General features: G+C 38.8%; 1 protein-coding gene across 2 annotated transcripts in view; it reads right to left on the minus strand.

Moving 5' to 3' along the window:
- Positions 1–26,133, minus strand: part of NBAS (neuroblastoma amplified sequence) — a 375,829-nt gene that overhangs the window by 63,998 nt on the left and 285,698 nt on the right. For both annotated transcript variants that reach the window (XR_003115238.1, XM_025353552.1), the window contains exons 45-46: positions 4,835–5,053; positions 1,135–1,337 (exon numbers count right to left, since the gene is read on the minus strand). Coding sequence is in view for 1 of the 2 variants with exons in the window: in XM_025353552.1 (XP_025209337.1) it covers positions 1,135–1,337; positions 4,835–5,053 (422 nt within the window). In the remaining variant the exon portion in view is untranslated. The remainder of the gene's footprint in view (positions 1–1,134; positions 1,338–4,834; positions 5,054–26,133) is intronic.

A 26,133-nucleotide genomic window follows, 5' to 3' on the forward strand; every position in this document is an offset into this window, starting at 1 on the left:
TAATTATTCATGAAAATGGGCAATTTTAAGAAATAAACTAAATTCATCAAAACACTAATTTTTCAAAATGCATATTTTTGTGAGCTTCATCTAAAACTTGGTTTAAGAAATAATAAAAAGATAACCATAAACCAAAAGGTACAAAATGTGGCCAACAAATATCTGTCATCATTTGAAAGAGGACACTGGTTCATACAACCAACATCAAAAAATCCTAATAAGCAAACAATAAAACTAAGCTTTATTAATTTGAAATTTGTTCTTCTAAAAAAAAGTTATGAAATTCTATATATCTCCCTATATATAAAATTAATGGATACCTCAGAGCATTAAGGTAAAAACTGTATGAGGCTGGGGTAATTAAACTGATAAAGGCTCATTTGATTTCAGTTCAGCTGCAGAAAACTGACATGCATTTAATCAAAAAGTTCCTCAAGAGCAATACAGAATTAAAAAGAATGCTTAAAAGGAGAATAAATTAAACATAACTAAATCTTTTAGCCTAATTGCATTATTCACAGAAAGTACTTGATGCCTCATTATTTTCTTAGCTTCACTTTTGCCTCTTTTCTAATCCTCTTAGATGCATTCCTACAAAGGCACCCGCATGTCGACACAAAGCAAGAATTTCTCAATTGTTGGTTTTGTGCCATTAATTGCAGGTAAATAATGTCTAAAGACACTTTACAGATGTCTAACTTCATCAGTGTATGATTAACCTTGTCTTGTGTTTTTCAAAAGAACCTTCTGGGAACCATTTTCCTACTACTACAAAGAATGGGAATTAGAAATGGTAAGATCTGAAAAACCATATTGAAGTCACAGGACAGTCTGAAACTTACTTACCTGTGTCAAATGCCATTTTGGCCTTTCCCTTATTTCAAGAAAACTTTGTAAAACGGGGTCCAACCAGAAATTACATAGCTTAAGATGCTATACACAGTACCAACAATGAAACATTTTCATGGTCTCCATTCTGAAGACATAAGACTATGAGAACTCTAAAAATAATCTCTCACTTTTGTAGAGTCCTTCAAAACTTATAAAATGCTTTTACATACAAGATGATAGCTTAGCACCATCACTGACAAAGTGTCACCCCAGTTTTTCCACAATGATCATTTTGTAGCTTACCTCAATGCAGAAATTATTTTCATGATTGCACTCTGCACTATATCCTTGGGTGAGATGTCAAGAGGGCCAATTGCCACCTCTAGCAGCTGCTGAATCATTGCTAGAGGCTGACCATCTAAACAAATAGCCACGGCTTCATCATGAAGTTTCTCTTTTTCTGATCGGGACAGATCATAGAGGTGACTGTATTTTTGCAGTGTTTCCTGTAAAGACATGGTAATCAACACTTAAACAGAAATTAAATGTATCTACATGCACAAAGTGAAACATATTTAGATCCTGGAACCAAATACATGACAAGCAGCAACACCATACCAAAGCGCGTGTATTAGTTATTAAGAGCTTAGGCTCAAGGATCACCCACATTTGAGTGCAAATTCTGGCTTTACCATTTACTAGTTAGTGGGCCTTTGTGATCTCAAATTTCAACATCTGTAAAATGAGGATGAGGAAAATAGGGTCGTGTGAATAGAGGGTGTTGTGAACATTAACTGAGATAATATAAAAATCAGTTCTTTAGCACTTTGGAAATAAAGTAATGCTCAGTAAGTATGAGCTTTTCTATTATTATTATCACTAATGCGCTACAACCACATAATAATCTATTGAACTACAACTATGTAATCCCAGGTATTATACATATGGTATCTAAATTAATACTTGTAAAAACCCTGTAAGTATTTTTAAATTAGCTCCATGTTATAAAAAAGGAAACTAAAGACCAAGGAGATTGAGTAACATGACCAAAGTCACATGGCTACCAATTAGCAGAGCTAAGATTAGATCCCAAGTCTACTCCCCTGCCCTAGGCCACACTGCCTGCCTCTCCAATGTTGTAACAAATAATTTAAGAAATAAGAGGCAAGCTATTGTTTTTTGGCATACCAAATACAGTCACTTAACGATGATAACTGTTTCCAGATTCTTTATCGTTTCCCTTGTAATCCTGAATATACTGTTTAGTCTTTGAAACCAACCATGAGAAAAATCTGAATATTAACTGAATATTTGATGATATTAAAGAATGTCTATTAATTTCTTTGCTAGTGATCATGTTATAGTGGTTATTTTAAAGTATCTTTTAGAGATAGATAGGGAGGTATTTATGAATAAAATGAAAAGATGACTGAGATTTGCTTCACAATCCACAAGAGCAAGGGAAGGGAAGGCAGCAGTATGCATTAAGATGGGGCATGTTTTGATAATTGTTGAAGCTGGGAGTTGGGCACATGAAGTTTCATTTTACTGTTCTGCCCGCTGTGAAATTCTCTATTTCCAAAAATCCCTATGAGTTAAGCAGGGCAATTCCTAGTATCCTCACCTAAGAGAAGAGGGAACTGAGGCTCTGTAGGATGAAAGCCTTTAACTTTGGTTAAATTAACCTTCATGAGGATATAAGATTTTTTTGTACTGGGTATATAATTAAGGATGTTAAAATGAAGGTCTGAACTATAAAAGGGATAAATGCATGGGGTTGAAGGTTATTTCCCATTTTTGCTATACATGGTGCCTTAATAAAATTAACTAATGTCTAATTTAGGAACCTCAAGAGTTTTCTATTATGGACCATCCAGAGTCTAACTGAAGGCACTCACAAGTAGCTATATGGTACGTTTACGTCACATCTTAGATGAAACAAACATGTTTTTTTTTTTTATCAATAATCCCCTTAAATCCCCCCATAAACTATTCTAGGTATTGGAAGACAATACTTGTGGCTGGGTGAAGTGGCTCAGACCTGGAAGGCCAAGGTGGGCAAACAGCTTGAGCCCAGGACTTTGAGACCAGCCTGGGCAACATGGCGAAACTCTGTCCCTACAAAAAATACAAAAAATTAGGTGGGTGTGGTAGCACACACCTGTAGTCCCAGCTACTCAGGAGGCTGAGGTGGGAGGATTGCTTGAGCCCAGGAGGTAGAGGCTGCAGTGAGTGAGCCTGAGGAACAGAGTGAGACCAAAAAAAAAAAAAAAAAAAAAAAAAAGACAATACTTGTTCCAAAGAGAGTAATGCCAATTCTCTAGGTTTTAATATAGTATATTAAAAAATAATATAAATTTAAAAATAATTTTAAATGTGTTTATTTAAAAATGAGTACTTTAAAAATTTATAGTAAGTATAAACCACTTTTCCCTGAAGATTATTTTACTCTAGTTCTCATAATTATGAACTGTAGTGCTGTAAATGTCAGTAGGATAAAACCAAGATTGCTAAAGCCAATCTGTTCCCTGCAAAGGCTTCTATATTGTTCATACCATTATTTAACATTATTCACCAGACAGAAAAATAGGCACTCCAAAACACAAAATGGAATAAAATTTCTTTCAAACTTTTAAGTTCTTCCCATTATCTTTTCAATGAGGGCTTTGCATTTATGTCTTGTACAAATTTTGAAGTCTCCCATTTGCTCATTATCTGAACTCTCCACTGACTGATCTTTCTAGTCATTCTACAAGGCAAGAATACAATTCAATAAATGTGTAAGGTTTAAGAAAAATAAAAGAGGAGGTTAATGGCCACTTATAAGGTTCATTTACCATAGTATTAAAGGGCAAATGGAATATTATTCATATATATAAGCACTGTTTTCACTTATATGGAAACCATTTATTTATTGATTTATCAACTTTCCAGTTATAGAAAAAATTATCTCAACTCCCACAATTGTTAAAATATAGAACAAAATCTCTAAGGGCCTCAGAGAGCTTTGGGTTTCATTGTATAGTCCTAACACCTGGGTCTTCAAACCTCATCACAGGTAGGGGACCTCAAACTTCATGATGCTGTTTTTGAGACACCAAGAAACTAGAAGCCAACTAGAAGCAATTTTAGTAGTCAAAAAATTCCTCTCAATAATGAAATTCTATTTTACGTTGGAAACATGCAACATAAAAACAGGTTAAGGGTATACATTTAACAACAAAAAAAACAGGGTAGACATAAGAGGCTATTTCTGATTTTTTTCTGAAAATTAGAAGGGAAAACAAAATCAAAATTTTTATGTATTTATGTATTTATTTATTTATTTGAGACAGAGTCTCACTCTGTCGCCCAGGCTGGAGTGCAGCGGTGTAATCTCAGCTCACCACAACCTCCGCCTCCCAGGTTCAAACGATTCTCCTGCCTCAGCCTCCTGAGTAGCTGGGATTACAGGTGCGTGCCACCACGCCCGGCTAATGTTTGTATTTCTAGTAGAGACGGGGTTTCACCATGTTGGTCAGGCTGGTCTCAAACTCCTGGACCTTGTGATCCACCTGCCTTGGCCTCCCAAAGTGCTGGGATTACAGGCATGAGCCACCGAGCCCAGCCTATTTTTATTTTTATTTTTTAAATTCTACCAGGTAGAAGTAAAGTCTGAGCACCATTGTCTTCTCATTTCTTAATTTTAGAGACCACTCCCCCGACCCCAGGCCGCTATCCAGTGTTCAACTCCTGCTGTTGTCTCCACTTCCACCCTTCTCACCCACTTCCTCTATTGCCCCATATCAGCTGTGCCAAGTGGCTCAACATCGTTTTGAAAGAAGTGGAAACTGAATTGTCAATCAAGTGGTAATGAAGAGATTAACCAATAAAGGCTTGAGGACTATTTTCAAGGATATCTGCAAGTCTGAAAACTCTGTCAAAACAACTAATGTAACTTTAAAGGAAAAAAGAAATAATATACTGATAGAGAGTAAGCATATAGAAGTTCCCATTTCTTTACCTGCTCACTATTCTTCAGAGAAAGGATGAAGCTGTGGCTCAGGGTTTCCAGGTGGGCAAGTGATTTCTCCAGATGATTCAAAGCATCTGCATAGGTAACTTTAGAATCCTTGGCTTCTTGAGTTTCATCTTCTGAGTTTCTTTTCCTTGGCTTCTCAATAAAATGTTTGACTGTCTTAATAGCCTTTCTAGTCATCTCTTTACGGGCTTCTACAGACAGCTTAAAAAAAGAATTAAATAATTGTGAGACAAAAGAACCCTATATTATTACATCTTGCATATTCAACAAATGTTAATGAGTTAAAACAATACTGAAATTTTTGTATATATGATTTTAACCAATAAATAGCACTTGTTATACTAGTTTTTCTTCTGTGAAGAAAACAAAAAGTGAGGTGCCATTTGCATTATCAAACTAGTAATTAAGATTTTTAAAAATGTTAATATCCAAAGCAGGTAAAGTGATGAAACTAGTATTCACACTGACTGCTGGTTACAGTGCAAAAATGAGGAGCCATTTCTACCACCACATTCCCAGTTCTGATCACTTATTAAAAGAAAAAGATTCAAAAGAAGAAAATAAATACAGGCATAAAGATTTTAACTAGAATAAGACTATTAACATAACCTCAAAAGTAATCTAATTGATAGAAGAAATGATAACTAGCTTATAATAAATAACGGGCTGGAAAGTTATGTAGTCATTAAAATTAGAATTATAAAAACATTATCCAAACATTTTGGAATATGTTTGTCATAGAACGTTAAATCTTAGAAATCAGAATATAAAACTTTCTAGATAATGTTTACATTAAACTTCAAACTATATCTGCATATACAATATATATGTATTTTATATATTTTCTATTTTACATATATATACACACACACACACACACACACACAGGTTGAGTACTCCTTATCTGAAATGTTTGGAACCAGAAGTATTTCAGATTTCAGATTTTTTTTTTTTTATTTTGGAATACTTGCTAATTTAGCATCCCTAATTCAAAAGGCTGAAATCCAAAAGCTCCAATGAGCATTTCCTTTGAGCATCATGTTGGCACTCAAAAAGTTTCAGATATTGGAGCATTTCAGATTCCTAGATTCAGGAAATTCAACCTGTACATGCATATAAAGTATATGTATGTATAAAAATATATTAAATATGTATTCAGACATATGCATATATATATTATTAAGGTGTTAGGATTATGAGCTATTTTTTTTTCTTTCCTTCTTTCCAAAGTTTCCATACCATTGTTTTCACCCATTTATTCAGTGACATGCATCAGACTCCTGTATACTGTGTTAGATATATGGGAGTTATATGTTTCTAATTAATAAAATACTAAGCTCATTTATCCTCAAGAATGTGCAGGAGTTATATCTTTCTAATATTAAAATATTAAGCTCTGACCCTCAAAAATACAAAACTAAGTCTAAACTTTGTGCTTTGTTGATGGAAGAAGCAGACGCCTCTGAGATACCCTGGCGCCTCCTCAGGCCTCACTGATTTGTGCTGCTTTGGATCCTGGACTGTAGTCTTCTGTCAGCTACTCAAGTACATTTTTACTATATCCTCAAAAGGATGTGTTGATTTTTTTGTTTTAATAAAAGAGATAAAGACTCCTATGACAGAATCTCATTTTTTTTTTTCTATTTCCTAAAAGCAGTCATTGTAAATGTCTGGTCATTCTAAAGAGTAGGACTAGGCTGAAATACACGGCATGAGTGACCACAACAGGAGGTAAGCTGCCCCCAGACCCTTCCTTTCCTATTAGCTCCCTCCAAGTTACTCCAAGTTACTCAACAGAGTTATGACTGTAAAATGCTGACAGGGGACATTTTCCTAATCCTATGCAAATATTGATAAAAGGGATCTTTAGGAAAGTACTATTTCCAATGAAATTGGAAATGCATTGCAAATGCAGCTTTCAAACAAGTTCCGTAGTCCCTACTTCTTACCAAATTTCTGGTTCTAAGCCATTAAAAAAATCAGAGCCCACCATTGACTGACAAGTATTAATTGTGTTAATGTGTTATCCCACAAATAAACTGTGAACTCCTCCCTGTGATTTAGAAATACAAAATACTAGATCTGTGTTTTGTTCAACAAACCACCCCTCCCTTCATACATGTAGACCAAGAGACTGAGCTCCAGGAGGCTCAGTGGTATGTTAGGGGTCATTGTGTGAATGAGAAGAGTAAAAACTAGAATCCAGATCACTTGTACCAAGTCGGTGCTCCCTGTCACCTTGCATCACACAGCGTCCACTCAACGATTTCTGCATCCTCATAGGCTCTGAGTTTATTAGAGAGTGCATATGCTGGTTGAATGCTGAATGACAAAATCAAGGCCGAATAAGAGTTAAAATTTATAGTAGAGCAAATCTTTTTTATATTCATATTTGTTTCTCCAAGAAATCTACATTTCAGAAATTACTTGGCTATATCAGCTAGCCAAATGTATACACTCTTCCTAGCCTACTGTGTGATATGGAAGAGTTTCAGAAACAGACTGGCTATAGAATAGGGACAGGCAGCTAATTCACACATGTAGGAAGTAGGGTCCTGGATGAAACGATGGGTCCCTATCCCCTTAAAGAGGTCCAGATGAGATCTCTGTTGTCCAAGTCTTGACTAGCCTTTGTCAACCAACCTTGGAATGAACATATGGTAAGCAGGAAGAACAATACATTCAGAAAACGTGTGTTTAGTATTTACTACTGGTATGACTTTAGGAAACTTGACAAAGTGCTTGAAGCCTTAGTTTCCTTACCTACAAAATGAAAAAAAAAGACCCCTGCTGCACAATTTTAAGAACTTAAGACAATTTATAAAACAGTCAGCACAGTGCCTTGCCCATAGTAAGTACTCAGTAAACAGATGCTGACATTTAATTTGACCAATGGATAAAATACATACGCCATCCTCCCCACTGTTAGTTTGTCATCTTCCTAATAAATCTGTCATATAATTCCCTTTTAGAAAAACCTTTTTTTAAATAAGTTCCCCAAATTTCTTAGCACGGAATTCAAGAACTTTCACAAACTGGTCTCTAGCTAAGCCTCTGGCTTCATGGTATAACTGTAACCCGAACCGAAAGCTACAGCCACACTGACTCTTTGTCATTACCTGGTGCTCTTACTTGCCGTCTTGTCTCAATAAAATGTTCCTTCCCCTCTTTTTCGCAAGGCAAATTTCTAGTTATGTTTCATTACCGAGACATCCAGGGTCAACCTAGCCTCTACAAGCATTCCACTGGCAAGTCCTCTGCTCCAACATCCAAGTGTATAACCCACCTACTTTGTATGTATCAACTGTCTCCTCAGCATTACTGAGTCTAGCCCTCACACGGAAGTCTATGCTTTCAGAAAACTTGTCGTAGGTTATGAGAGACAGGTGCAACTTTTTCAAGAGTTTAAATTGTTTGACTTCATCACTACAGTGTCATTAGAAAATTTTCTTTTTCTATTTAAAATAATCCTTCAAGAGAACTAAACATTTCAAAATAACTATATAACCTGACACTGAGCAAGGCAGAGTGCAAATAAATGCAATCCTAAGTTAATTTTCCTGAGCTAGCTAAGGAAACCTCTAAGAAGCAGAATGATATTATGATTAAAAATATGTAAGGTGTTTTATTTGACTAGGCGTTTTACTTAATTCAAGCTTTTTATTACTATACTTTGTAAAAACAGGTTCATTGCTGAAAGACTCCAGGGTATGATTAAAAAATATATGTTTAACACTGAATTTACATCTAGTAGATTTATTTTCTTTAAACTGTTCTATAATGGAAGGAACAGAAGTAAAAGAAAGAAATGATTGGAAAAAAATGTACCAGAGTAAAAAAATGGCAATTTCTTTGTTGTATCTAGTGGCCCCATGGTACCATTATTCTTAACACTCTTTTCTCAAGCCCACAGCATTAACATGTCATTCATGTACATCATTACTATAATATCCAACCAAGATCATACTTTTAACTGTTCCCTGCAGCAATTGTAATTGCTATGAAAAATAATAATGGATTTTGTGAAATAAAGATAAGTGGCTAAACTGTTTCATCACTTAATAAATAGGTACTAAACATCTACTTTCCAAGACCTATAAAAAATGAGATAAAAACATGAAGCAGGTTTACAAAGAAACCACACATATAATGGAAGATAATATAGTGAGAAGAGGGTGGAGGGACTGAGGAATCATCGATGGCATCAACAAATCTTATTGGTCAAGCTTCAAAATATATCTGGGCTCTAACCACTTCCTATCACCTTCACTGCCACCACTCAGTTCCCAGGCACCATCATCTCTCATGAAGAGCACTGCAACGGTTCTACCTTGTCTCCCAGTGTGCAAACATAAGCATTCCGCATTCCATCCCTTCCACTGCATTTGTCAATTCCCTTGTAATTAGGATGAGCTGTGTTCCAGCCAATGAAATCTGAGCAGAAGTGATATATACCATTTCTGAGCCGGGCAATTAAAAAACCACATGGATCACTATCCAGTTTCCAGTTTCCCTCTTTTTTTTTTTTGAGATGGAGTCTCACTCATTGCCCAGGCTGGAGTGCAGTGGTGCGATCTTGACTCACTGCAAGCTCCATCTCCCAAGTTCACACCATTCTGCTGCCTCAGCCTCCCGAGTAGCTGGGACCACAGGCGCCCGCCACCACGCCCGGCTAATTTTTTTGTATTTTTAGTAGAGACGGGGTTTCACCAAGTTAGCCAGGATGGTCTCAATCTCCTGACCTCATGATCTGCCTGTCTTGTCTCCCAAAGAGCTGGGATTACAGGCGTGAACCACCGTGCTCAGCCCAGTTTCCCTTTTTTAGCCATAACAATTGAGGAGAATGTGGGGCCCAGATGGTGCCAATACAAAATGATGGGGCTTCCATCAGCCAGGATCCTTAAGTGACTTTGTGGTAGTGGCCCCTTTGTAGTCTTTTATTGGATTAGGTGCATGAGGGACTATCCACCGAAAGCCACGACACACCTTAGCTTTTTCTGACATACATCAGGTACCAAGAGTGAGGCAATATGTAGCTTTGGTTTTTAGATATCAAGCATTGAAAAAAAAATAAAAAAGATTAGAAAAACACCATAATCTATGACATGCTATAAAAAATACTTAATAAAACTATTATCTGTGGTAGCTTGGGGAGCAGATCATACCCCTAATGAACTTGGGGATCTAAAGAGGCTGGGAAATGGAACACCAGAAACGTGTTGGATGCTATATGATGCTGTGGGTATTAAAAGAAGTACCATCCAGATCGGAAGCAGGAGTGAAACAGAATAAACAGCCCAGAAGTTCAGGGCCATGCTGGGTTAAAAAGAAAACAAAAACAAAAACCAACTTACTAATTCTAGACCCCACGAGTAAGAGATAAGATGGAGAAATCCTTATATAACAAATGCCAAGTAAAACCTTTAGAAGATTAAAATGCTTCAGGGAAGAGATAAACCAAGGGCGTGACACTCCGTAAATTCTTTCAATTGGACAAAATGACTCAGGGCAGACATCCAATTAATTATGTCGTTCTTAAACAGAAACCTGAGAGCTTTAAGCTAGCCCCCTTTAAGTGGAGAGAGAATGTATGGGGGTGATACATCAAAGATATATAGAACAGTATTTCAAAACAAACAAAAAGACCCTGTAGATGTGGCTATGGGCACATGACACTAAGAGAAATCAAATAAGTAAGAAGCCTATTAAATTTCTGAGATAGGGATGCTGCCCAAGAAACCACAAACCTGGGCTGAAAATGCCTGTAGTCACAGGCATTTAAAACTTAACACTTGCGCCTTCAACCGTGAGGATACAGACCTCCAACATCCACTCCTCCTGTGGCCCAGGAAGGAAGTGGAGAGGTCTTCCCTGGAGGGAAGAAACTGGGTCGTGGAGAACAAAGGACAACAAGGTTGCTCCTAGAAAGCAGAATTAAGGCCTAATTAAGGCCTCTTACCTACTCCACAGTAGGGAAGCCCTCATAATGTCTGTATAGCAGATTTTTAAAGCTGCCTCACAGTAGTGTCTGCCAAGTATCTCTTACTGACTCCCTTTCCAAGGTGAGTGCTTAATGCAATTATCTTGTTGCTGTTTCACCACGTAAGTTGGTGTCGAGATGGGTGCGGGGGAAGCAGGGCAGAGGATTTGTCCCATTGGTTCACAGTCTGCATCACAACTGGACCTGATGCGCAGCCTACTGTGAATTATGCCGACTTTGGGCTCCCTGGAGTGACTAGGACCCTGGGTGGTTTCCTCCAGTGGAGAAGCAGAGTGCGTTCTGTGGTGGAAAGAAGGCTTGGTGAATAAAAGGGTGGGCGGTAGCAGACAGTGGTTCCTATCACACATCTCATCTGCTTCTCTATGCTTCTCAACCCCCTTGTAGTAAGACAGGGTTGTAGGGCTAGGTGGGCCCATGAAAAGTGTGAGAAGTGTCATGTATAACTCTGGCTAAGGCAATCACATCCGATTTTCCAGTCCCACTCCTTCTCCTGACAAGGTACTTGAGGAGACCCCAAGTGGGTATGGACCCTGAGGGAGGCGTCTGTTGTGCTAGGCTACTGTGACTCTGGGGTTGCTTTGTGACGCCAGCACTACCCAGTGGCCCCGTGGTATCTTAAAAACACACATCTGCTCCAGTTACGCCTCTGCTCACATCCGTCTAATGGCTTCCCAACTCACTAAGAATAAAAGCCAGTCTTTCATACCCTATCAGGCCCCATGTGATCTTCCCCTCACCCTGCCTCTCTCATCCTGTCCCTTCCTTGCCTTCACACTCTCAGGCCACTTAAAACACCCTGGCACCCTTGCAGCCCCCACAGAGTCTTCACAATTGTCAGTCTCTACTTGGAATATTCTCCCAGGCACTCTCATGACTCAACCTACTTCTCTTGGGACTTGACAAAAATGTCACCTTATCAGAGCGGCCTTCCCTGACCACTGCATGAAACCTGGCACTCTCTCCACCTCTTTCTCCTGGCCCTGTAGTATTTTTCCTCCTAACTGACACACTGGGCTTCTATTGCTTATTGCTTGTCACTGCTACATTCACAAAGACCAGAATTGTGGCTCATATATAACAAATGCCTCTCTGTTGAATGGAAGGATGGATGGAGGGATGGATGGATGGATGGATGGATGGATGGATGGATGGATGGATGACAGTGTTTAAAAAGAGAATACTAAAAGTGCACTTGAGGAAGCTCGTAAGCAGGAGGGCTCATGATATATCTCTAACCACTAGAGCACTTTAGTTTAGACATGGTGTGGCATAAAGGGCTGGACAGTAAATATGTTAGGCTTTGCAGGCCACATAGAGTCAAAACCACATGATTATCTCAACAGACGCAGAAAAGGCTTTAGACAAAATTCAATAGTCCTTCATGCTAAAAACTCTCAATAAGCTAGGTACTGATGGAACGTATCTCAAAGTAATAAGAGCTATTTATGACAAACCCACAGCCAATATCATACTGAATGGGCAAAAACTGGAAGCATTCCCTTTGAAAACTGGCACAAGACAAGGATGCCGTCTCTCACCACTCCTATTCAATATAGTGTTGGAAGTTCTGGCCAGGGCAATTAGGCAAGAGAAAGAAATAAAGGGTATTGAATTTGGATAAGAGGAAGTGAAATTGTCTCTGTTTGCAGATGATATGATTGTGTATTTAGAAAACCCAATTGTCTCAGCCCAAAATCTCCTTAAGCTGATAAGCAACTTCAGCAAAGTCTCAGGATACAAAATCAATGTGCAAAAATCACAAGCATTCCTATACACCAATACCAAACAGAGAGCCAAATCATGAGTGAACTCCCATTCACAATTGCTACAAAGAGAATAAAATACCTAGGAATACAACTTACAAGAGATGTGAAGGGCCTCTTCAAGGAGAACCACAAACCACTGCTCAAGGAAATAAGAGACGACACAAACAAATGGAAGAACATTCCATGCTCATGGATAGGAAGAATCAACATTGTGAAAATGGCCCAAAGTAATTTACAGTTTCATTGATGTCCCCATCAAGCTACCATTGACTTACTTCACAGAACTGGAAAAAAAGTACTTTAAATTTCATATGGAGCCAAAAAAGAGCCCACATTGCCAAATCAATCCTAAGCAAAGCAAACAAAGCTGGAGGCATCATGCTACCTGACTTCAAACTAAACTACAAGGCTACAGTAACCAAAACAGCATGGTATTGGTACCAAAACAGAGATATAGACCAATGGAACAAAACAGAGGCCTCAGAAATAACACCACACTACAACCATCTGATCTTTGACAAATCTGACAGAAACAAGCAATGGGGGAAGGATTCCCTATTTAATAAAGGATGTTGGGAAAACTGGCTAGCCATATGTAGAAAGCTGAAACTGGATCCCTTCCTTATACCTTATACAAAAATGAACTCAAGATGGATTAAAGACTTAAAGTTTAAGACCTAAAACCATAAAAACCCTAGAAGAAAACCTAGGCAATACCATTCAGGACATAGGCATGGGCAAAGATTTAATGACTAAAATATCAAAAGCAATGACAACAAAAGCTGAAATAGACAAATGGGATCTAATTAAACTAAAGAGCTCCTGCACAGCAAAAGAAACTATCATCAGAGTGAAGAGGCAAGCTACAGAATGGGAGAAAATTTTTGCTATCTATCCATCTGACAAAGGGCTAATATCCAGAATCTACAAAAAACTTAAACAAATTTATAAGAAAAAAACAACCTCATCAAAAAGTGGACAAAGGATATGAACAGACACATCTCAAAAGAAGACGTTTATGCATCCAACAAGCATATGAAAAAAAGCTCATCATCACTGTTCATTAGAGAAATGCAAATCAAAACCACAATGAGATACCATCTCATGCCAGTTAGAATGGCAGTCATTAAAACGTCAGGAAACAACGGATACTGGGGAGGATGTGGAGAAATAGGAATGCTTTTACACTGTTGGTGGGAGTGTAAATTAGTTCAACCATTGTGGGAGACAGTGTGGCGATTCCTCAAGGATCTAGAACTAGAAATATCATTTGACCCAGCAATCCCATTATTGAATATATACCCAAAGGATTATAAATCATGCTACTATAAAGACACATGCATACGTATGTTTTTTTTTTTTTTTTTTTTTTTTTTTTGAGACGGAGTCTCGCTCTGTCGCCCAGGCTGGAGTGCAGTGGCCGGATCTCAGCTCACTGCAAGCTCCGCCTCCCGGGTTCACGCCATTCTCCGGCCTCAGCCTCCCGAGTAGCTGGGACTACAGGCGCCCGCCACCTCGCCCGGCTAGTTTTTTGTATTTCTTAGTAGAGACGGGGTTTCACCGTGTTAGCCAGGATGGTCTCGATCTCCTGACCTCGTGATCCACCCGTCTCGGCCTCCCAAAGTGCTGGGATTACAGGCTTGAGCCACCGCGCCTGGCCGCATACGTATGTTTATTGAAGCACTGTTCACAATAGCAGAGACTTGGAACCAACCCAAATGCCCATCAGTGATAAACTGGATAAAGAAAATGTGGCACATATATACCATGGAATACTATGCAGCCATAAAAAAGGATGAGTAATGTCCTTTGCAGGGACATGGATGAAGCTGAAAAACATCATTCTCAGCAAAGTATCACAAGAACAGAAAACCAAACACCGCATGTTCTCACTCATAAGTGGGAGTTGAACAATGAGAACACATGGACACACAGAGGGGAACATCACACACCGGGCCTGTTGGGGGGTGGGGAGCTAGTGGAGGGATAGCATTAGGGGAAACAGCTAATGTAGATGACGGGTTGATGGGTGCAGCAAACCACCATGGCACGTGTATACCTATGAAACAAACCTGCACGTTCTGCACATGTACCTGAGAACTTAAAGTATAATAATAAAAAAGAGGCAAACAAACAAAAGTCCATAGAGTGGAAGCAAATGTATTAAGAAAGTAAAAGAATAAAGAATGGCTACTCCATAGCCCCTTGAGGCTGCTGATTGCCCATTTTAATGGTTATTTCTTGATGATATGCTAAATTAGGGGTGTATTATTCACATCTCCCCTTTTTAGACTATATAGGGTAACCTCCTGACATCAACCATGGCATTTGTAAACTGTCATGATACTGGTGGGCATGTAGCAGTCAGAATGACCAGAGCTCACTCTCGTCACCATCTTGGTTTTGGTAGCTTTTAGCTGGTTTCTTTACTGCAAGCTGTTTTATCAGCAAGGTCTTTATGACGTGTATCTTGTGCCGACCTCCCATCTCATCCTGTGACTTAGAATGCCTTAACCCCCTGGGAATGCAGCCCAGTAGGTTTCAGCCGTATTTCACCCAGCTCCTATTTAAGATGGAGTTGCTCCGGTTCAAACGTCTCTGACATAAGTAACGGTCTATCAGAGAATGAGGAAGACTGAAGCAGAAATGACAACATGAGGAAGGGCCCTGCATGCTGAGCTGATGATCGTATCATCACATCACACCTTGGGAAGCATAAAAGGATCTTTAGCAGGGGAGCAACATAATCAGCACCAGAGGTTTTAGCTAATGGCTTGATTCGTAATTCACCAAGATGACCTACATCATCTGTACATACTTCACGGCTGTGAAATCTTGCTAAGCAGACTTGTTTTGTTTTAAAAATGAACATAGCGCCGGGCGCAGTAGCTCATACCTATAATCCCAACACTTTGGGAGGCCGAGGCAGGTGGATCACCTGAGGTCGGGAGTTCGAGACCAGCCTGAGCAACATGGAGAAACCCGGATTCTACTAAAAATACAAAATTAGCTGGGCCTGCTGGCACATGCCTGTAATCCCAGCTACTCAGGAAGCTGAGGCAGGAGAATGGCTTGAACCTGGGAGCCGGAGGTTGCGGTGAGCCAAGACCGCACCACTGAACTCCATCCTGGGCAACAACAGCGAAATTCCGTCTCAAAAAAAAAAAAAGAAGAAGAAGAAGAAGAAAAAAGAACATAGCATGACTTTGAACATAAGGATGTTATTTAGAAAATGGCAGGTGACTTAAGAAAAACCCAGGTGCTACCTACAGAGTGAGGTGAAAAAAAAAATCAGGGTTTACAAACAGTTTATTATTTAACTAATAAAAAAATACACAGATGTCCTCTTTTTATAGGTTTCCATTTACAAACTCACCCTATTTTTCATCCATCTCCCCCTCCTCCTTTTCATGTTCAAACACTTTCATACTCGATATGTGCTAGGCCTGGCCTTGGCACAGAGGATACAAAGGTAAATTAAGACAGAATCACTATCCTGGAAAGAATATACATCCTAATGGAAAAGTCAACACAGAAATAAAAATTTATAAAATGTGACAGAAATATAAATTAAGTATGTGGGTACATCAAGAAAAAAATTATTTTAGAAAGGCAAGAAAGTCTTTAAAAAGGAGGTGACACCTGAAGCAGGACTTGAAGCATCAGTAAGAGTTCATGTGGAAGAAGGAGGGGAGAGTGGATTGCTGGCAAAGAGGATAGAACAAGGAATTAATTAAATAAAGATTTTTATAAAAGAAGAATGTTCTATGGCTATAACTATCAACCTTTTACTGTGCTCCAAAAAACCTACAGGATATAATATATCCTCACCAAAAACAGTAGCTCACGACTTCAAGATGTCTCATGGGGCAGAGGAGCGGGTGCATAGCAGCAGCTGCAGTATATTAGGGAAAGGAGGGGGAATCAATTCTGAAAAAGATTAAACTATCCCAGGAATTCAATCCCCAAAGCTAGACATTGTTCCTCCTCCAGTCTCACTCCCAAGCTGTACTTGGAAAAGCTCTTGGTGGTGCAAATGTGCGTATGTGTGTGCTTAGGCAAGGGATTGTCCATCAGGAGAAGAGATGCAAAGGGCGCTGGGGCCACCGGGGGTGCCACGCTGGGAAACTTACACATTATCCTTGGGCCAGTGGTCTCCAAACTGGGGTATGTGTGCCACTGGCACAAAAAGCCTTCCAACAGGGACACAGACTCAGACAGTTTAAAGGGAATCCGTCTCTAAATTAATTTCCACCTTCTCTAAGTATTCTTTCCTAAAACCGATCAAGGTGTGAAGCCTGTGCTCTTTCCCAACTCCCCTTTCACAACAGCCTTCAACTAACATAAGAAAGGCATGTCTGACACTCTTCCTGAGTCTGACTCTGATACGTTGTCCTGATTTCTAAAAAACTCCAGAACACCAAAGGGACAATTCAGAATGCTAGTGTATAACAGACTCCAGTGGAGACCATCTTTGCAAAAATTTCAACAGTGGGAAAATTATGGCAGTGGGGGAGATCTAATTTAGCCAACCCCCATCTTGCCCTTAGCCTTCAAGCACTCAGACATTTAGTTTATAGTTTAAATGATAACAGCCCTTGCCCCAAAACTCATCTGCCTTTGTAAAGTGAATGACAGATGACCAGGCTAAGAGGACAGAGAAAGCTGAATTCTGCTAAGATGTAGACATAAGCAATTGCCAGCCATTATTACATTCTGGGGATCACAAGATATGCAACTTCTCCAATTACTCCTGCAGATAACATCACTATTGTAGACGGGCCTTCTGAGATATCTATTCATATGTTTTGCATGTCTGAGATCCATGGCTCCACCTGGACCCACCAAGAAGCAATTCGGCACCCAGGAGGCTCACTTCCCACAACCCTATGATTGTACCCCAATCAATCAACAGCAAGCACCCATTTCCTAGCCACCCGCACCCCTTTCCCCAAACTGCCTTTTAAAAAACCTTAACCTAGAAGGCTTCAAGTGAATTAAGTGATAACTCCATTTCCAGCATGGCACGGCCAGCCTTAAGTCAATTAAACTCTTCCTTTACTGCAAAGCTGGGGTCTCTGCAGTGGCAGACAGAACCCATCAGGTGATTACACAGTGACTGGATAACAAACTTCTTCTTGCATGTCACAAGGTCCCCAGTGCTTTGCTTTTTTTTCTAAGTTACTTTTTAAAAAAAATTTCAGTAGTTTTGGGAGAAAACGTGGTGTTTGCATGGAAAAGTTCTTTAGTGGTGATTTCTGATATTTTGGTGTACCCATCACAGGAGCAGTGTATACTATACCCGATGTGCAGGATTTTATCTTTCATTCCCTTCCAACCCTTCCCCACCAAGTCCCCAAAGTCTAATATATCATTCTCATGTCTCTGAGTCCTCATAGCTTAGCTCCCTCTTATAAGTGAGAATATAAGATGTTTGGTTTTCCACTCCTGAGTTACTTAGAGCAATGGTCTCCAACTCCATCCAGGTTGCTGCGAATGTCATTATTTCATTTCTTTTTATGGCTGAGTAGTGTCCCATGGTGTGTGTGTGTGTGTGTGCGCCTGCACGTTATCTCACATGTTCTTTATTCACTTGTTGGCTGATGGGCATTTTAGGCTGGTTCTGTATTTTTGCAATTGCGAATTGTGCTGCTATAAATATGTGTGTGCAAGTGCTTTTTTCATATAATGACTTCTTTTCTTCTGGGTTAAATACCCACTAGTGGGTTGCTGGATCAAATGATGGTTCTACTTTTAGTTCTTTAAGGAATCTCCAACACTGTTTTGCATAGTGGTTGTACTAATTTACATTCCCACCAGCAGTGTAAAGATGTTCCCTTTTCACCATATCCACACCAACATGTACTATTTTTTGATTTTTAAATTATGGCCATTCTTGCAGGAGTAAGCTGGTATCTCATTGTAGTTTTGATTTGCATTTCCTTGATAATTTGTGATGTTGAACATTTTTTCCTGTTTTTTGGCCATTTGTCTATCTCCTTTTGAGAAGTATCTACTCATGTCCCTCGCTTACTTTTTGATGGGATTGTTTGCTTGTTTCTTGCTGATTTGTTTGAGTTCCTTGTAGATTCTGGATTAGTCCTTTATCAGATACTTAGTTTGTGAATAGTTTCTCCCACTTTGTAGGTTGTCGAGTAGCTGATCGTTTCTTTTGCAGTGTAGACACTTTTTCGTTTAATTAGCTACCATCTATTTTTGTTTTTGTTACATTTGCTTTTGGGTTCTTGGTCATAAACACTTTGCCTAAGCCAATGTCGAGAAAAGTTTTTCCAATGTTATCCTCTAGAATTTTTATGATTCAGGTCTTAGATTTAAGTCCTTGAACCAGCTTGAGTTAATTTTTGTAGCAGGTTAGAGATGAGGATTCAGCTTCATTCTTCTACAGGTGGCTTTCCAATTAAGTATCCCAGCACCATTTGCTGAATAGAGTGACCTTTCCCCACTTTGTTTTTGTTTGCTCTGTCAAAGATCAGTTGGCTGTAAGTATTTGGCTTTATTTCGGGGTTCTCTATTCTGCTCCATTGGTCTATATGCATATTTTCATACCAGTACCATGCTGTTTTGGTAACTATTAATATAGCCTTATAGTATAGTTTGAAGTTGGGTAATGTGATGCCTCCAGATTTGTTCTTTTTGTTTAGTCTTGCTTTGGCTACGAAGACTCTTTTGGGGTTCCATATGATTTTTAGGATTGTTTTTTCTAGTTCTGTCAAGAATGATGATGGTATTTTGGTGGGAATTGCATTAAATTTGTAGACTGCTTTTGGCAATGCAGTCATTTTCACAATATTGATTCTATCCATCCTTGAGCATGGGATGTATTTCCATTTGTTTCTGTCATTTATGATTTCTTTCAGCTGTGTTTTGTAGTTTTCTATGCAGAAATCATTCACCTCCTTGCTTATATTCCTAAGTATTTTATTATTATTATTATTATTGCAGTTGTTGTAAAAAAGATTGAGTTCTTATTTGATTCTCAGCTTGGTCATTGTTGTTGCATAGCAGTGCCATGGATTTGTGTATACTGAGACTTTACTGAATTAATTTATGAGACTTAGAAGCTTTATGGATGAGTTGTTAGGGTTTTCTAGGTATACAATCATATCACTTGGTGAACAGTGGCTGTTTGATACCTCTTTACCAATCTGGACGCTCTTTCTTTTTTTCTCTTGTCTGACTGCTCTGGCTAGGACTTCTAGCATGATGCTGAATAGCATCAACATTATGGCGAAAGTGGGCATCCTTATCTTATTCCAGTTCTTGGAGAAAATGCTTTCAATATTTCCCTGTTCAGTATAACGCTGGCTGTGGGTCTGTCTGAGATGGCTTTTACTATCTTGAGGTATGTCCCTTATATGCCAATTTTGCTGAGGGTCTTAATCATAAAGGGATGCTGGATTTTGTCAAATACTTTTTCTGCATCTATTGAGGTGACCATATGATTTTTGTTTTTAATTCTGTTTATGTTTTTAATTCTGATATATCACATTTATTTACTTGCACATGTTAATTCACCCCTGCATCCCTGGTATAAAACCCACTTCATTATGCAATATTGATATGCTGTTGGATTTGGTTATTCTGTTGAAGATTTTTGCATCTATGATCATCAGGGATATTGGTCCCATAGCTTTCCTCTTTTGTTACATCTTTCCTGGTTTTGGTATTAGGTGATACCGGCTTCCCAGAATGATTTAGGAAGGATTTCCTCTTTATCTTCTGGAATAGTTTCAGCAAGATTGGTACCAATTCTTCTTTGAATGCCTGATAAAATGCAGCTGTGAATCCATTTGGTCTTGGACTTCTTTGGTTGGCAGTTTTAAAAATTACTGTTTCAGTCTTGCTACTTGTTATTTGTCTGTTCAGAGTTTCTATTTCTTCCTGATTTAATCTAGGACATTTCCAGGAATTTATCCACCTCCTCGGGGTTTTCTAGTTTGCGTGTGAAAAGGTGTTCATAGTAGCTCTGAATGATCTTTTGTGTTTCTGTGGTATCAGCTGTAATATCCCCCATTTAATTTCTTTTCTTTTTTTTTTGAGTTTCTCTCTGTCGCTCAAGCTGGAGTGCAGTGGCACAATCCTGGTTCACTGTAACCTCTGCCTCCTGAGTTCAAGAGATTCTCCTGTCTCAGCCTCCCAAGTAGCTGGGATTACAAGAGCCTGCCACCACACCCAGCTAATTTTTGTAGTTTTAGTTGAGACGGGGTTTCACCATGTTGGCCTGGCTGGTCTCAAACTGCTGCCCTCAGGTGATCCACCCACCTCAGCCTCCCAAAGTGCTGGGATTACAGGCCCAATGCTGTGCTTTCAACACAATTTATGAAGGATCTAAATGAGGCGTCTGCTGATAAATTATTAAAAATTAATTTTTAACAAAAGTTTGCTATATGATTTTTGGTCTGTAACTTATAAGAAATTCAAATAATTAAGTGACTCTGCTATGGCAAAATTTCTCCATCTACTTACTTATGTGAACAAGGTTTCTAAGTTCTCATATCTATGCAAATATAAAATAGAATACTGACACTGAACTCAATCTAACAATAGTCATCCAAGAGCACATAAACCAATTAAAAACAATATTTAAATCTCTACCTCATTAAGATGTGCATTTTGAATTTTATTTTTATATTTAATAGCTATTTATCAAAAAATACATCAATGCTGCTCTGATCAAATATATGCTGCAATAATTGAAAAAATAACTGAATATAGAATTTAAAAAAAACCTTGAAACCCTAGAGTCACAAGAAATTTTTTAAATGTCACTTTCTATTTAATTATTTCTGATGCAGAGAAACATGACTTTTAAGCACAAAGACATTGAATTGCATTACAATAACACTATATGAAAGTAAGAACTACACAAACTCTCCGCACAAAATGACTCCACCCAAACCCCTGCACTAATACACTTGACCAAACTTTAGCAGGGCTTCTAGCAAGGCCATGCCCCTAGGATGACTCCATTCCCCCTTAAAATGCCAAGAAAGTTCAAAGCTGTGAGTAGAATGTTTTGTTCGTTCCAGCCAACACCTGGTGATAAGCCAATAGGCTTCTCAACGCCTCTTTACAGCAGTTACTTTAGAAAGTTTGCAATTATAATCTTTTCTCTGTCCCTTTGGGATGTAAACCGTCTACTACCTAGTGTGTTTCCTGAAGGACCTGGGATCAATCTCTTCGAAACATAAACACTCAAGGATCCAACTCTCTGTGGGAGGGTAAGGGCCTCACTTCCATGGGCGCCTTGTTCCAACTTGCACAACTATCTGCTGTCATAAAGATATGAGCAGTTTGTTTCTTCTCCAGATAAGTGCCAATTTGCAAACCCAGATGGTTCAGTTACATGGACCAAACCTCCCTTAACGCCCCTTGTGCCTTTCCTTTCACACACTCCAATGTTGAAAAAGTATCCTGCCTTTTTTGTTTTGGCAAAGTGGAGCTTGGTTTACGCTGGGCTCTCTTCCCTCTGCAGTAGTTAGTACTTAAGAAAATCTGTCTTTACTGCCTTTAAAAAGTATCTGGCTTTATTTCTCTTTGACAAAAGATGCAGAAACAGTTTGAGGAAAAGGAAAGATGTAACACAGCTGTAGATGTGTTCTTGTATGTTTTTAAGTGATAGCAGTAGACATCAAATCGTATATGTTATATACAAACAGAGCTATGTTACAGTTTTACTTTAAATGTGAACATTTAAAATGTGCTGGAAACTATGCCTTCCTTTGTAATCATTTAAAATTATAAAATTTTTAGATATCAAGTGTGTGAGAGGTAATCAGGTTATTTTAAGTTAGCTACATGAGTAAGAGGTTCAAGTTCACAGCTTTGGAGGACTGTTTTCCTAAAGTGTGATTTTCAGACCACCCTGTATTGAAATTACCTAAGTGCAACCTCAAAAATGAAAATTCCCTGGCTCTTATCAGGCTTACTGACTCAATCTGTGGGTTTGGGAAAGACATCAGCATTGGTGGAAAGAAACCAGTATCTTGCATGAGCATTTCCTAGTTAATTCTAATAGCAAAGAAAGTGTGTGACCCACCATTGCAGCTCTGGAGCCTTTAAACTTCTGAGTGACCCAACCAACTGACCAATGGTGAGTTTAGGAGGTGGCTGGAGGTGGGTCCTGGGGCTTGAAACAAAGGGACAGTGAGGTGGTCACTGCAAGAGTCTGGACAGAGTGGATGGCGTTGAAGGAGACAGGCAGTTTCGGTTGTAAATGACATTGTGTTAAAGGACTGAAAAACATTACTATGCTGTCTTATGCCAGCTCCTGGAGCAGGCACTCCTCTGATGTACGTCGTCAGCTGCCGGTCAGTTGACACAGTAGCTTTCAAACTTTTTTGTCCAAGACCAACAGTAAGAAATAATATTATGCATCAAAAGTCAATTATTATACATATATACACAGACATATCTGCACATATTGAAAACAAACAAAAATGTCATGAAACGATATGACCCCCTACTAAGGGGAGATACGTTCTGATGTTTCCGATCCTAATCCACAGTCTGGTGTTCTGTTTTGCTGTGTGTCTTTAATGCTGACCACAATGTCCAAACTAACGAAAGGATACTAGTGAGTTATAACTCAGCGTTTTTAAAGCACCTGTAAATCTGCTCTGATGATAACAGGATGGCTTGCAGGAGCCAGCAATCATTGGAGCTACAAAAGAGACATCAAATTATCTCAGCTATATTTAACTAACTTCATTAAAACAATAAATCACTTTATGTTTTGCTAATAGCCTAGCAGTTATCTCTCTGTGTGCTGACGCCAAATGCTGTGTGTGCTTTTACGGTGTGCACTCTCCTCACCAGGCCGTGAACCCTCGCTTAGTCATTCTTTTCTTCTCGGTGCTTAGTAGAGCATGTTAAGCACTGTTTATAAATTGTAACTATAGGAATATTATGAAACAGTATTTTAAATATTATGCAAATGAAAGTGAAAGTTAAGTTTTAAAATTTTTGCTTTACTAAAGCTAATAAAATATTCAAAGACAAAAATAACCATACCTGTCTTGTCACATTCATTTATATACTTAACATAACATCATCATTATAATTATTCTTTTTTGCTTAATTATCAATTGCTCATATAATAAAAGTGAGGAATGCAGGGTAGAGGCCACGTTACTTCAAGCTTTACCCTTTGCCTAGTACAATAACCATAGACATAGTATTACTCTTCAGCAAAGTGTAGATGGCCCTCTCTTTTTTGCTGCTCACTTTCAGCAATGGTATAAGCTAATACATTCCTAAGTTTTTCAATAGCTTGAAGGTCACCTTTATCTTCATGGAGAGGGGCATGAAAAATGTTAGAAATGAGATGAAATGTTTGCAATCAGTAATAAATACAACTATCTATTGTTATTGAGCACATACAGGCCTTAACAAAATTTGAAAGCATGCATTCACATTTTCCATTTAGAAATCTTTTATTACGTGCATGTATATGGTATATACCATAAATTGTTATTATTAAGATCATTGAAAGTAGGTCCGCTGTATTTAGAGCAAAATCAAATGTTGATATGAAAATCTAGGTCTTATTCCAACACTTCAAACTACTCAGGATCATGTAAAACCAAGAGTCAGATCATCCAGGGCAATCTCATCCCTCTCACCAGAGTGACAGGTAATCCAGGCTGGTGCCAATTAGCACCTGCCATACCAGGGACCACAGGGTTGATTCAAGAGTGCTCTAACCAGCACAAAGCTTAGAACTTTCTGTTTGGTGCTTGTGGGAGGCTCTGTCACTCCATCTGGATGGATGTGAATCAGGAAGCAACATAGCCCCAATTATTGCCAGGTATCGTCCTGCAACTACTACAACAAAGTGCTTTATGGTGAAACTAACATGGCAGACAGCAGAGAAAAGAAATGGAAAGAAACTGGCTCTGTGACGATGCCTGCTGCTTGCGCAGCCAGCCCTGAAGTTAGCCCCACTTCTGGATCTTTCACTTACAGGAGCCAGTAAATTTTCTGGTAACTGAAGCCAATTTTCATTGTCTTTTTACTTGTGTCTAAAAATACTCTAAAACTAATCTATATTTATACAGTAGTGATTATAGTTCCTCATTATACCAAGGCAAAAACTTAACTCCGAATCTAGAGTAATTTTCCCAAGGTCAAAACTGGATAGAAACTAAGGAAGGTCTGACTACAAACCTGTCTTTTTCTACATTACCACGCTACTATTAAAATAGCTTATGATGTGTCTAAGATCCATCAAGCTTCAATTCAGTTCAACACATTGAAAACCTGCAACATTAAAGAATAAAATTTCCCAGATTTTCTTGTGTCTGTGTTGATTTAAAATTGTTTTCTCTGTTCTGCTCATGAGAATTTTTAATACCTCATGATCAAACGGCATCAATCTCTCATAGTCTTTTCACTCATAGGGTGGCATTAAAAAGCCCTCATCAGATGAGACATACTGGACAAAAAAATGATTCTATAATGATTAAGGAACTCTGTGAGGTGATCCAGTGAATAAAATGTTAAATCGCTGGTAGAATTTCCTCAAGGCACATTCAGGAAAATACAAAATGAAAACAAATCCAGGTAGCACACTTGCCCACACTACAGTAATGAGCCCAAATCCAGGTGTTTGCTGCTCATGCCTCAGCTTGGCCAACCATCACTTCTCCCGTACCAGGCTGCAAGAGCCTTCACAACGAAATTTCCAGCCTTACACTTCCATTCCTTTCTCCAATCATCTACAATCATCACAAAAGTGGTGGGATATATATCTTTTCTTGAGACAGGGTCTCACTCTGTTGCTCAGGCTGGAGTGCAGGGGCATGATTTTGGCTCACTGCAACCTCCACCTCCTGAACTCAAGAGATCCTCCTGCCTCAGCCTTTTAAATAGCTGGGACTCCAGTGTTTTTACCACGTTGCCCAGGCTGGTCTTGAACTCCTGGCCTCAAGCAATCCGCCCGCCTCAGCCTCCCAAAGTGTTGGGATTACAGGTGTGAGTCACTGCACCCAGCCTAAAAGTAATCTTCATAAAACAAAAATCTGACAATGTCACCACCTAGTCGAAAACTTATGTCTAACTGATCCATTCCCAAAATAAGGTCTATCCTTTAGCCAGGTATACAAGAGTTTTCATTCCCAGCCCCCTTCCTATCTTTCTGGCCTTATCCTATGCTCTCATTTATAACACATTATTTAAATTAACTAAGGGTACTAGGTTATTTCACGTTTTTATCAAAACTGCTAAATCTGTCTTGAATGTTCCCATCTTTCTTATATTTCCTTCTGTGATGCTCATGACAAATACCCTTATCAGTTAAGACTCAGCTCAAAGACCTTTTATACTACAGGGCCTTTCCTGGCTATATCCCTAGCTCCACTGACTCTATTATTAACCATTTCTACCTTTCTGCCTCCACATCTTTCATTGAGTTATTTGTTTACCATCCTCATTTATGAAGAGATCTCCCTGGCTGTCAAGTCGGCATCCTGCGATAGCTGCAATTTTACGTC

The sequence above is a fragment of the Theropithecus gelada genome, chromosome 13 (assembly GCF_003255815.1).
Source record: "Theropithecus gelada isolate Dixy chromosome 13, Tgel_1.0, whole genome shotgun sequence".
NCBI lineage: Eukaryota > Metazoa > Chordata > Mammalia > Primates > Cercopithecidae > Theropithecus > Theropithecus gelada.